Raw genomic sequence first — 12,146 nt, 5'->3', positions numbered from 1 at the left:
AATAAAAACTACTAAAATATTTTTTTTTAGATAATTTTATTATACAGTAATATAAAAAGTAAAAACGCAAAAAATATAACCTAATAAAGACCACTAAAACAGTTTTCTTACATAATTTATTTATATTTTCATCAATAATAATCCAATTTCTTAGCCTCTGTAGCTAATCCAAGTAACATTTGCGTGACCTCGTCCCCTTGTTCAGGTATTTTTGAAGCTGGCCAATGGAAGGAGCTTCCGCGAAGCTCGTACGTGTATACTAGGGGTGTGCTTAAAGCGTACCTCACCCAGTCCATACTGCCTCCTGAAGCTTTGTCTGTTGATTTATAAAAATGTTAAGGTTGAAGCTGTCCTGGCACAGTGGCACAAGCATGCTACTAAACACCGTGAACGCTAATGGGTTCCATTCCCATAGGAGGAAATGAAACAATTTATATTTTCATTTCTTCTCTCTGGTGTCGAGGCAAAGCGCGGCGTTAAATTCTGGCACTCAACACGCAATGCCTCCAAAAATTGGATGTTTTTCTGATCAAAGTAATCAAGTAAATGGTATTCTCAAAACACTTAAGAAGTGTTTTTGCACTCGAATGGCTGAAAATGGGATATAGAACTTACACAAGGTCTCCGCAGCCGTGCCCGGTCCGTCGTACCTCACTTTGTTTACTTCATATCCGTAATTTAAAGACGCTTTACCTATTCGTACCTAAAATTACGAGTGGACAATTACTTTTTTAGAAAATGTACATAAATTAAAATATTCCGGGATTTGAATTTTGAGTCCACATCTCTTGGAAATTACAACTTAGATTTAGTTTAAAATTACTGATTAAGTGTTAAAAAAGAATACATTTCAGACGCCAGTCGTGGCGCAGGGGCACAAAGTGTGACTTTAAAGTGTAACTTTTAAAAGCGACAGGTTGTGGGTTCGATTCCAATTCGAGTAAATAAAAAAAATCATATTTTCTAAATATCTATTTGTTCTGGTGTTGAGGCAAAACATGTTCGCCATTCAACTAGCAATGTCTCGAAAATGAGACGAAAAATATGAAATGGAGTGTCTTAACACTACATACTCCCTGCCTACCCTCTAACTGCGGAATACAGCGAGAAGCTATAAAAATCAAAGAACTGCTTACCAAATCATCATAATTGCTAACATGATCAGTGGAATCCGAATAAGGCACTAGTAATAGCGATGCGTAGGAGTGGAAAGCTACGTAGAATAATAAATTATCTATTTCTGCTATATAATTGGATAAGGTCTTCGTTTCAATTTCGGAGAACGGACGTGAGCCGGCGTAGAGCTGGTAGTTGCAAGGATTGCTTGAAGTTGAATGTTCTGGAACCATTTTATAAGTATTATTTTTAATTTTGAGGTTATTATTTGAGGTTATTTTGTAGTATTTTAATTGAAGTCATAGTGGAATGGTATCTGTCCAGTAAATTCAAAGAATAAATGTAGCGTTGAGTTGAGTTTATTATGTATTATAATATTCCTATAGTATATTTTGTTACTATATTTTTATTCTCACGCTTTTACAGAGCATACGTGGGCTAGGTAGTGTTTTAGCACTCTGTTTTTCTTTTATTTTTTCGTCCATTCATATAATAATGACAAAGAATAAATAGTAAAAATTAAACCATGGTAACTTCGACCGTAAACTATATTTTTTCCTTATTTCAAAAATTCCAAACAATGTTTGAAACTTCGTATCTGGAAAACCAAATAGAAGTATTCCCGTTGTTCGTTTTGAACTAAAAAGAGTTCTGACAAGTGAACGTATGTTTATTTGTCAATGGCAGTATAGCAAAAAATATATAGCCTAAATAACGCTATCGTAGTGCAGAGGGAAAATGACTGGATTTAGACAATACTTATGGGTTCCAAATGGAGAAAAAAAATCTATTTTCTTTTCCCGATTTGGTTTTGGGTGCTAGTACCCAATACACTATGGATGAAATCTTGAGGGCACGGAGCACGGAGTCTCTTAACACTAAGCTCCCTCTGCTTAACTTAAAAAAATGAAATCTAGAAAATAAACAGTTATTACACTAAAGTTTCTTTGTTGTCCAGATAAAAAACTCAGAAAATATCCGAGGATACTTAGATAGCAATATTATCTATACAACGAAAAGATTTAAATCAAACCTGTTACCCCTAGAGTCAAACAAATGGGTTCTGTAATCACAGAGCCTTAAAACACTAATTAATAATACAAGAACGACAGTACTTATGTAATTAATTACTTACGTCCCCAATTATAGTCCCAGTTGCGATTTGGGTCAGCGCCTCTGCAGCCGTTTGGTGATTTAGATCGAGTTTTTCTCCAATACCTATCCTGGAAATTAGATGTACAATGTAAAAAGAATAATGGATGCTTCCTTCTTTCTTTACAAACCAATATCCTTATTTTATGTTTATTTGATAAATAAATAAATATATATATATATATTCCATAAATAAGTAATATTAAAATGCCAATATATAATTTAAAAGCTTATATTTTTTTATTTATTAGAAAAATAATACTTACAAATACATAGCTGTAATGATATCCATCAGGATTAACTGTGGGGAAGATGCGCCAATCGAACTGATCCCGCAGTCTGGTCACATTTGGATCGGAACTTGTAAGCAATTGATTGATGAAGTACGTCGTAGTGGCTGGTGCGATCCATTCTCGGGCGTGTATACCTAGTGATGGACAATAATAGATTTATACTATAAGTATAGCTGCTAGCTTTAGAGGCCAGTGTCCAAACGTATGACTATAAGCGTGACAGGTTCGATTCCCACTCGAGGAAATTAAATTATTAAATATTTAAGATTTTCATTTCTTCGCTTTATTGTCGGGGCAAAGTGCGGCGTAGAGTTTCGCCTCTCAACACGGAATGCTTTTAGAATTCGGTAGAAAATGGGAAACGGAGTGTCTTAATAGTAAGTTCCCTCTGCCTACACTGCTGTGTGCGGAATATAAGGTGGAGCTAAACAAATATAGCTATTAACTAGTGATGTGTCCCAGCTTGACATAGTTAGGTAATATTTCGCTTAGTAAAGCGAACTTGTTAAAATAATATTAAAAAAAAACAAAAACTAAAAAAATACAGACCTGATTCGATGAAGAAGACTGGTTTTTCAACGCCTTCTTCTGCAGGAGTATTAATACGTAGACCTCGTATCTTTCGACCTTCGTAACTCTCCCCACCAATTATTTCCTCAGTTATATCGGGATGGGATTTTTTCACACTTGAAAGGTATTCATATATCTAGAATTTATTATTCATGGATGTTATATAAAGTACCGTCATTTTTAATGAATATAAAATACATTTTGTTAATAGTGTAGGTTAACATTTTGATCCTAGATTTCCTAAAGCATACGACTGTAAATGCGTCGGTTGTGGATTCGACTCGCATTCGGGACAATGAAATATATAACATTTTCATTCTTTGCTCTGGTAATGAGGCAGCATTGAGTTTCTACACTCAACCCGCAATGCCTTAACAATTCGGCGGAGAGTGGGTAACGTAGTGTCTTAGCTCTGACTTCCCAGGTTCCCTCTGCCCATCCTGATAATGTGGGATATAGCGTGAAGCTAAAAAAAGAAAACCAATATTAAATTATATTATTAAAACTTGTTATAAAAAAATCAAGTGCATACTTGATCGACATCGTAGTAAGCATCCCATGTAAAATTTTGTTTTTTGGAACGCCAATTTATAGGCTTCTCCGACCGTATTACTCTGAAACGAAACGAACGTAAATTATATTTCATACAAAGCTCCTTGCCTACCATTTAATTATATCGATATAAAAATGCATCCTTTTTTTAAACGTTATTCTTTACGAGATATTAATTTGTTTTATTTAAAAAAACAAGTAATAATAATAATAACAATTTTACATCATTATTAGGTATTTATTTGAAAAAAAAAATGTAAATGCTAAAGAATTTTTTTTTCTTATTTATATAATAAAAAGCTGTTATACAAAACTAAAAATAAAAAAAATTGAATAAGGTTTTGAGAATAAGAACTAAACTTGTTTACAAATAAACTTAACCTTACTCAGAAATATCCTCGTATAGAAGCGTGGCGTTTAATTTTTCCTTTGAAGATATTTCAAGAAAGAATGGATTTAAGTCCGGAGCAATTAAGACTTGGTGCTCTTTCCCTTGCTCCAAGTAAATGACGGAATTCTGAAAAACAAAGAGGTATTAAAAGTTGAAGTTAGAAGTTAAAGGCGAAGCCGTCGAAATGCAAGAGCAACTAGCATGCGATTGTTAACGTGACAGCTGTGGGTTCAATTCACACTCGGGGGAATGATATATTTAGTATTTTCTTTTCTACGCTCTGGTAACGAGAGTTCCGTTACTCAATACACAATGCCTGAAGAATTCGGCAAAAAGTGGGGAACCGACTGTCTTAATACTAGGTTCCCAGGTTCCCCCTGTCTACCCTGCTACATGCGGGAAATAGAGTAAAAGTTAAAAAAAGGTAAATAATGATTTTAAAATATTTTTAGCTGTACGAAACTATAATAATTTACATTTCCGTTGGTGCGAAATTACTTTTAACATTTAAAAAACATATTTCAACTGAAATAATGTGTATATTCGTTAAATTGTGTTATTATATACTTTTTAATAATATGAGACCTTTATTTTAAATTTCAATTTAATAAGGAAAATTATATCTTAAAATTATATTTTCAGTACGATTATTGAAGTGGTACTTAACAACTATAGGTTCACGGGAAGTACCACTTCAGAACCATTTACTATTGTTATTCTGAAGTGCTTGATTAATATTAGATATAATAATTAGACAAATTATTAATTACAACAAAGTATGTACATTAGTAGGTAATTTATTTTTGCCATAAATTTTAGGTAATATTCTTTGTTGTAGAAGCTTAAAAAAAGAATATAGTATTCTTTCTCTTTGAAGCTTCACAATTTTTTTCCACTATTTTCGAGACATTGCGTGTTGAGTGACGGAATTCAACGCCGCGCCTTGTCTTTACATTTATTGATTTTTATTTATAAACTAGCGACCCTCTTGCGGCTTCGCCCGCTTTTACTACTGGATCATTCATATAATGTATGTTTGCAGAGCACTTAAGATAATGTGAACATTAATTAAACCCTAATGCAACCCGCATTTTCGTAGTTTCAATAAGGATTTTCCAATTCTTTTACACAGCAAGGAATTTTTAGTAGGTACCGTAATTTTAAATCTGTGCTACTAATCTTTTCAAGTACTTATTAAAATATATTTAAATGACTCTTTTTAGATAGTTAAATGACTATTTTTAAACGGAAGATATTATAAACAAAAGCCTACCTACTAATAACTACTACAAAAAATGTGAAACCAAATATATCGCGCTTAAATAATACATTCAGCTCCAATTATCATTGGATAATATGCAGGTATTGACCTGCAAACGCATCTAACTAAATCTTCGTTGCTTTAGAGGCAGCCGGGTTTTTTTTTTCGAGCTTGTGGTTAATGCTGAAGGGGGTATTCTGTCCCTGATGAAAAGCAAGCACGACGTGGCTGCCTATGAGGAAAATTAAATAGAATGCATGGGCCGGGAATCGAACCCGGGCCGCCCGCGTGGCAGGCGAGCATTCTACCACTGAACCACCGATGTGTGTAAGGCAAGCGGGCACGGCGGACGCATGGCGAGTGGCGAGCCGTTTCTCAGCAAGGATTTTTTTGATATTGTAACAACTTCTAAAGTACTTATTAAAATGAAAAACAGTAAAAGACAGTTTTGGTCTACATTAAATGGCCAACGTAACTAATGTACTTATTTATATGCTGAGAGTAAGGGATAAGTGAAACTTGAGTAACATACAGCTGATGTGTCAACGGCGGGATGTGTTAACAATTAAATGCGTTTTTCTGTAAAACTATTCGCAATTTCGAAATAGTGTAAACAGCAAATTTTATCTTCGTTTAACGTAGAAATTTAATAAAGTATTTTAAAGGATAAGGATTAATACCATTATGGAAAAATATCGCTCACAATAAAAAATATATATAAATTATTATTTTTAGACAGAAATATGATCACTACACGTTATTCTTAAAAGATACGAATACGCTCTCGCGGACTTTTTTGTAGATCTTATTAAGACGCATAATACTCCAGTACATTATTTTCATTTAGTGCTTACCATTAAAGCAGCGCATGCGCGAAAGTGTCTCAACGGGTAGGACTTTATACACATTTATCGTATTTATGTTAATTTACATAAGAATGTACAAATAATAAACTATATATAAACCTTCTATGAAAAATACTCGACCTAATGGTGAAAACCGCATAAAAATCCGTTGGGTGGTTTAGAAGAAGAAGAGTTAGAAACAACAGACAGACACGAAAAGCGACTTTGTTTTATAAGATATAGGATAGGATAGGATTATCTCTCCAAGATCTTTTTCTGGAAACCTAGTGCTAGACACGTTCTCCACTTTCCGCCAAATTCATGGTATTCCGAATTCAGTGGCAGAACTCAAGTTTCATTCTGGCTCACTATCAGAGCGAAAAATGGAAACATTAAATATTTGCCTAAAATGAGAATCAAACCCAAAACCATCGCGATTACACGCGCCGGTGCAGAGCCAAAAGCAGGAATGCCACAAGCAATTAAGAACTACATAATTCCCTTACATCTTTCTCCAGCATCTGCTTCTTCAATTCAGCCAAATCATTTTGATCGCCTTGCACTACATAATACTTGTAATCTTTATAGCTTTTATATTCATCTATATAAGACGATTGCGAATCACTTATATATAAGAAAAATAAAACTAAAAACACTTTTAGATCCATCGTTTAAGTGTGGTGGTGGATTGTTGGAAACGGGCCCTATATATTAGCAATGGTAATAGATAAAATTGTTTAAATAATGCACATACTTAAGTATCTAGTACTTGTAAAGTATGTTGGCCACTACAAGTTTAATCTAATGATAGCTATATAAACATTTATTTATATTATTTTAAGTTATCTATAAGTGAAGTTGTGAGTAACTGTCAAATTGAAGGTCCTGTATACACAGCAGGGTAGACAAAGGGTACCTAGTGATAAAACACTCTGTTCTCAACTTGCCGCCTAATTCTGGAGGCATTGTACGTTTAGTGGCAGAACTCAACGTCGCATTTTGCCGCGTTTTTTTTTTGCGACACCATAACGATGAAATGGAAATATAAACGTAAATAAATATTTCAAAATATGTAAAACAATTGTATAAATTTCGTCTAGAAATTTTATTAACACGCATATGTTTTTGTCCTTATTATACGTTAATATATATAATGAAGTGGAAAAGAGACAGCATTTCAATCACACGCCGTTTCCTTTATCGCTTATTTTTGTATGACACAAATAGTTAATGGATTTTCAATGTTATAATGGTGTTGTAAGCAATATAAATTACGACATAGAATAGTGAACGAAGATGTTAAGAGAGATTAAGTTTTTTCTAGTAAACAGGTTTTTACTTGAGTTTTTCAGTGTAAAATTTATATGAATTCGTTAGTATATAATCCATTTATATAAATAAATAAAATAAATTATTAGATCGAAATACTCAGTAAGAAGAAATTAGAGTTTAAATATAAAATACATATACGTGTCGTATTAAGAACTGAAACTAAGTTAAAATGATGTGCAAACGACTTTTTTTTACGAGTTTTATTTCCTGTAGTAACGAGGCAAAGCGCAGTGCTTCTAGAAAGTGGGCAACGGAAGTGTCAAAATGGGAACGGAGTGTCTTAACGCTAGGTTCCCGGGATTCCTCTGGCTAGCCTTCCATTTGCAGGATAAAACATAAAATTAACGAAAAATAAACGATAATCGTAGGTATATAACCTACATCAAAATAAAAAACATATATGTAAATATACAATTATGAATATATGCTATTTCCATAGAATATTTTGTTCTAAGCCTCGACAATTACGTAGTTAGGTACGATTGTAGATACACAATTTACGCGTCTCATTTTATTGTCAACTATCTCAAGCATCTGCGGGTACTTAACTGATAACCTGCAAAGTAGCGGTGGGTGCTTTCTTTCATTTTAAAACAAATTAATATAAATACATACATTATATTTACTTTATTTAACAAATAAAGAAATTTAACAAATGGGGACGTAGTGTTTTAACACTGGACTCTTTCTATTGGGTTAGATTAAGAGACAGAGAAAGTAATGATACCTATGAATTATTAACAATTACAAAAATCGTTCCATAATTATGCTTAATATATTTCTTCCAATTAATTCGTACATAAATTTCATGATCTAAGATTTTATTTCACAAAGTCGACAAACATCGAACAGGTCGAACAAAGGAAGCCGAAAATATTTACTTTGGAATACAGCTTCAGGCCATTATTTTCTATAGCGGTTTATCAAAAACATCAAACGATTCGACCACAAATATCCTTTGTAGGTGTTGCCGTGCACGGGGGGATACTCGCGATTGAAATGTAAATTATTTAGAAGCGCCTAAAGATTATGGTTGTATTGTTAAAATTTTTGCCTAAACTAGTACTTTGATCTGGTTTTACTTTCCTTTTTTAGATATAGTTAAAACATTGAACTCGGCTATGGCGCTTTGAACGTGCCAGTTGAGCACAGATCTCTTCGCCTATGGAGAACAAACGAATTAAAAGTAAACAAACAATAAGAAAAGAAATGATAATCTTCAAATAGCTAAATAATTATTCTTGCATCACGGCCAAGAACACTCTCATCAAGTCACCTTTCAAATAGAAAAACTAAATCAAAATCGCTTTATCCGTTTGTTGTTTGTAAATGCATGTAAAAATAGATTTACAGTTGAATTAAATGACAGTCTAAAAGGAAAAAACCTTATGCCCCCCTTATGTGTAGGAGCATTAATTAGTGGTGGACGCTATGTTAACTTGTATTGCTATGGTATTACCTATATTAATCAAATAAAATGTTATTATTTTTCATCTTCACGCAGGTGGGTAGATAGAGATAGAGGTAACCTGGGAACCTAGTGTTAAAACACAGTTTTCCACTTTCTGCCGAATTCTGAAGACATTGCGTGTTGAGTGGCGGAATTCAACGTCATTGAATCTTATATTGGTTTAATATTTGTATACAGAGATTACTTTTTATAGTATAAAGATGATAAATAGGCAAAGGTAAGAAATATTTGTTTTCATATTGGCAGGAGGGTAACATACGACGCGCTGACCGACGAATGTTGGAGATCTAATAACGAAGTCGTGCTGATACCGTTTTTGTACGAAATTCAAAGATATTTTGATCTTAGAAGACAGACCTCCTATCCTATCCTGATGTACTACAAAATATATTTAATAAGCGATTTTATTATTAAATAAGAGAAGATTATAAAAAGAAAGATGAACAAATAAATTATATTATAATACCGTTAGAATTTTTATTATAATGTCCACCCACATTTAGTAAAAGTATGAGTAATCTGCTTTGAATATTATATTATTTATTTATTTTTGCTTCTATAATGTGCTATTTATATTCAATGGCGTAATCATGACGTATTGTTATGCCTATATACTTTATAGTTGTGAATTCATTTTCTTTCAGCTTATCACTGTATCCCGCACATAGCAGGATAAGTAGAGGGAACCTAGTATTTAGACAGTCCGTTGCCATTAAGACATTTCCTTTCTCCGTCGAATTTTTAAGGCATAGCGTGTTGAGAGGTGGAAATTAACACCACCACAATTGCCTCGGTACCAGAACGAGAAAATATTAAATATTTCATTTCAAGAGTGGGAATTGAACCTACAACCTAATGTCTATTAAAATAATTTAACGTGGAGTATGGGATGTCTTTTCATTGAAGTTTCTCTTGAATTCCTATAAGTAAATACTGTTTCAAAGCTTTTACCTATATTACAAAATTAATTTATCCCAGACAAAGTCGGGCTTCTCATATAGCATATAACATTACGCTTATTAAACTTTCTACCCAAGACTATTTGATGGCTGACCTATCCTTGTCACGGTAAGATATTACTCCAGTCATCCACATTTCATGCAAAGGGCTTATAAAGGATACCTTCAGAGCTCGACGAAGTAGGGACATATTTGGAGATAAAATAATGGAAGGATTTTGTCTTATTATGCTTTGCAGGAATTTAAGTGATAACGTTATCAATTTATATTTCCTTTTTGTTTACGGTAAGGGTTGTTTATTCAACTAATGTGGGGACAGTACATTATATAGAAAAAGTTTATTATAAAGAATTTTCATATGACTATAAAAATTCTCATGTCAAATCAGTCGAGAAATAAAATATTTAATATTTTCATTTTCTCGCTCTGGCACCAAGGCAAAGCAAGGCGCAACATAATATCTCAAATCCTGGCGGAAGCGGAGAATAGAGACACTAGCTCCAATTACCCAGCCACACGGAAAAGTTGTGAAGCTACTTTTATAATTATATTACTTTCCAACATTTAATCAAGTAGTAAATGCATAAGAATTGGTAACAAAGACTAGCAGAAGTTCGGTTTGGCAAGTTTCGATTCTCATCAAAAGTTTTTAATTGGAACTACATACTGGAGCGGATTGAACGTGACGGTTGTTCACAAGTTACTGCGAGGTGGGTGTAATAACAATTGCCTATGTCAATATAGGTTATGGGAATATTATAAGGTAATACTATTATATAGCATAACTTGGCTTTTGTCATTGAAGATTTATATAATTTATGTATACCAGGCCAGTCGTGGCGCAGGGGCACGACGTGTGACTGTACGTGAGTGGTTGTGGGTTCGATCCCCACTCGAGGAAATTAAATATTTATTGAAATTTATATTTTCGTTTCGTCGCTCTGGTGCTTAGCTTAACCGATCACGCCTAAAACCAAAATCCGATAAAATTCATACATACTATACCCTAGATATATATTAATTAACCTATATAAATAATTAATTTCTTAACAAATATGGAAGGTATATTGAATTGTTCTTCCACAGTTTAATTGAATTCCGTAAAAGCTACGAGTCGGTTGTCACTTCGCAAACAAGTTAGATTAGCTTTACGTTTCACGGCTAGAGTTCGTTTTATATGAGCTTTTTGTTTTAGACCGAGTTTAATTTAAAGTAATAATTTGTTGAGCACATTAAGATGAAGTTTTAACTATCCTGATATATTACGTCGATCTTTCTCTACTTTTTGCTGAAAAGAAATATAAAAAAATGTATGAAAGTTGCCACGTGGCTTCACCGCCTCAGTCGACGTTGCAACTTACCCGTTAAGTTAACGTCCCAAGAGTACCTCGATTGAATATTCTTCTCAATATCTTCGTTGACCATGACAGCAGTCAGCATTCACTGGATTCGCCAAATATATTGTCATTTTATTTGTTATAAAATAAATAGTACCCTCGCGTGCCTTTGTCTCTTCTTAGTTTAGAGGGTCGCTAGTGAATGAGCAGGGTAGGCAGAGGGAACCTAGTGTAAAGACACTCCGTTTTCCACTTTTTCCCGAATTGTGGAGGCATTACGTGTTGATTAACAGAACTCAACGCCGCGCTTTGTTTTGACACCATGACTTCAAGAGGGGATCGAACCTACAACTGTCGCGTTACAGTCACACCCTTGTGCCGTTGGGGCTCGACGGCCAGAACGCTATAGAATTGCGAAAAAAAAAAGAAAATATAGAAGCAAAATAAATAGCAATTGGGTTGATTGACAGATTTGATTATGTGACACGAATGTACAAACACAATTTAGGGTACGCTGCCCTAATAAATAAAATTATAAACGTGAGACTGAAGGGACGGCGTAATGAAGCGAATTACTTTGAAACCAATCGGTCGTTGCTTGTATAGCTTTTAGAGATTGATAATTAATTAATTTTGAAATATACAAGCACCTCTAGGTGTGCTCAGTTGTGACAAGTTTTGGGTTCGATACCCACTTGAGGAAATAAAATATTTATTATTTAATTGTTTTCGCTCTGGTCTCGAGACAAAGCGCAGCATCAAACGTTTTATTAAACATGCAATGGCTCTAGAATTCGAAGGAAAGTGGGGAGTGGAGTGTCTGAACACTATGATCCCTATGTCTGCCTTGCTATTTGCGGGATACAG

The 12,146-nt window shown here is 33.8% G+C and overlaps 1 protein-coding gene across 1 annotated transcript; it reads right to left on the bottom strand.

Moving 5' to 3' along the window:
• Positions 1-98: 98 nt before the first annotated feature.
• Positions 99-6,872, bottom strand: LOC146527504 (zinc carboxypeptidase-like). Its single transcript, XM_085204670.1, has 9 exons — positions 6,687-6,872; positions 4,070-4,200; positions 3,664-3,745; positions 3,111-3,267; positions 2,535-2,695; positions 2,252-2,339; positions 1,137-1,339; positions 616-703; positions 99-316 (listed from the first exon to the last, which is right to left on the bottom strand). Exons 1-9 carry the CDS (start codon positions 6,846-6,848, stop codon positions 132-134), a joined length of 1,257 nt encoding a protein of 418 aa, XP_085060796.1. The 5' UTR covers positions 6,849-6,872; the 3' UTR covers positions 99-131.
• Positions 6,873-12,146: the final 5,274 nt, after the last annotated feature.

This window comes from Heliconius melpomene, chromosome 20 (genome assembly GCF_056956725.1).
Source record: "Heliconius melpomene rosina isolate 202511_hmr_F chromosome 20, ASM5695672v1, whole genome shotgun sequence".
Lineage (NCBI taxonomy): Eukaryota > Metazoa > Arthropoda > Insecta > Lepidoptera > Nymphalidae > Heliconius > Heliconius melpomene.
Note: the sequence above shows the minus strand (reverse complement) of the source record. Positions and strands in the feature narration are given on the sequence as shown.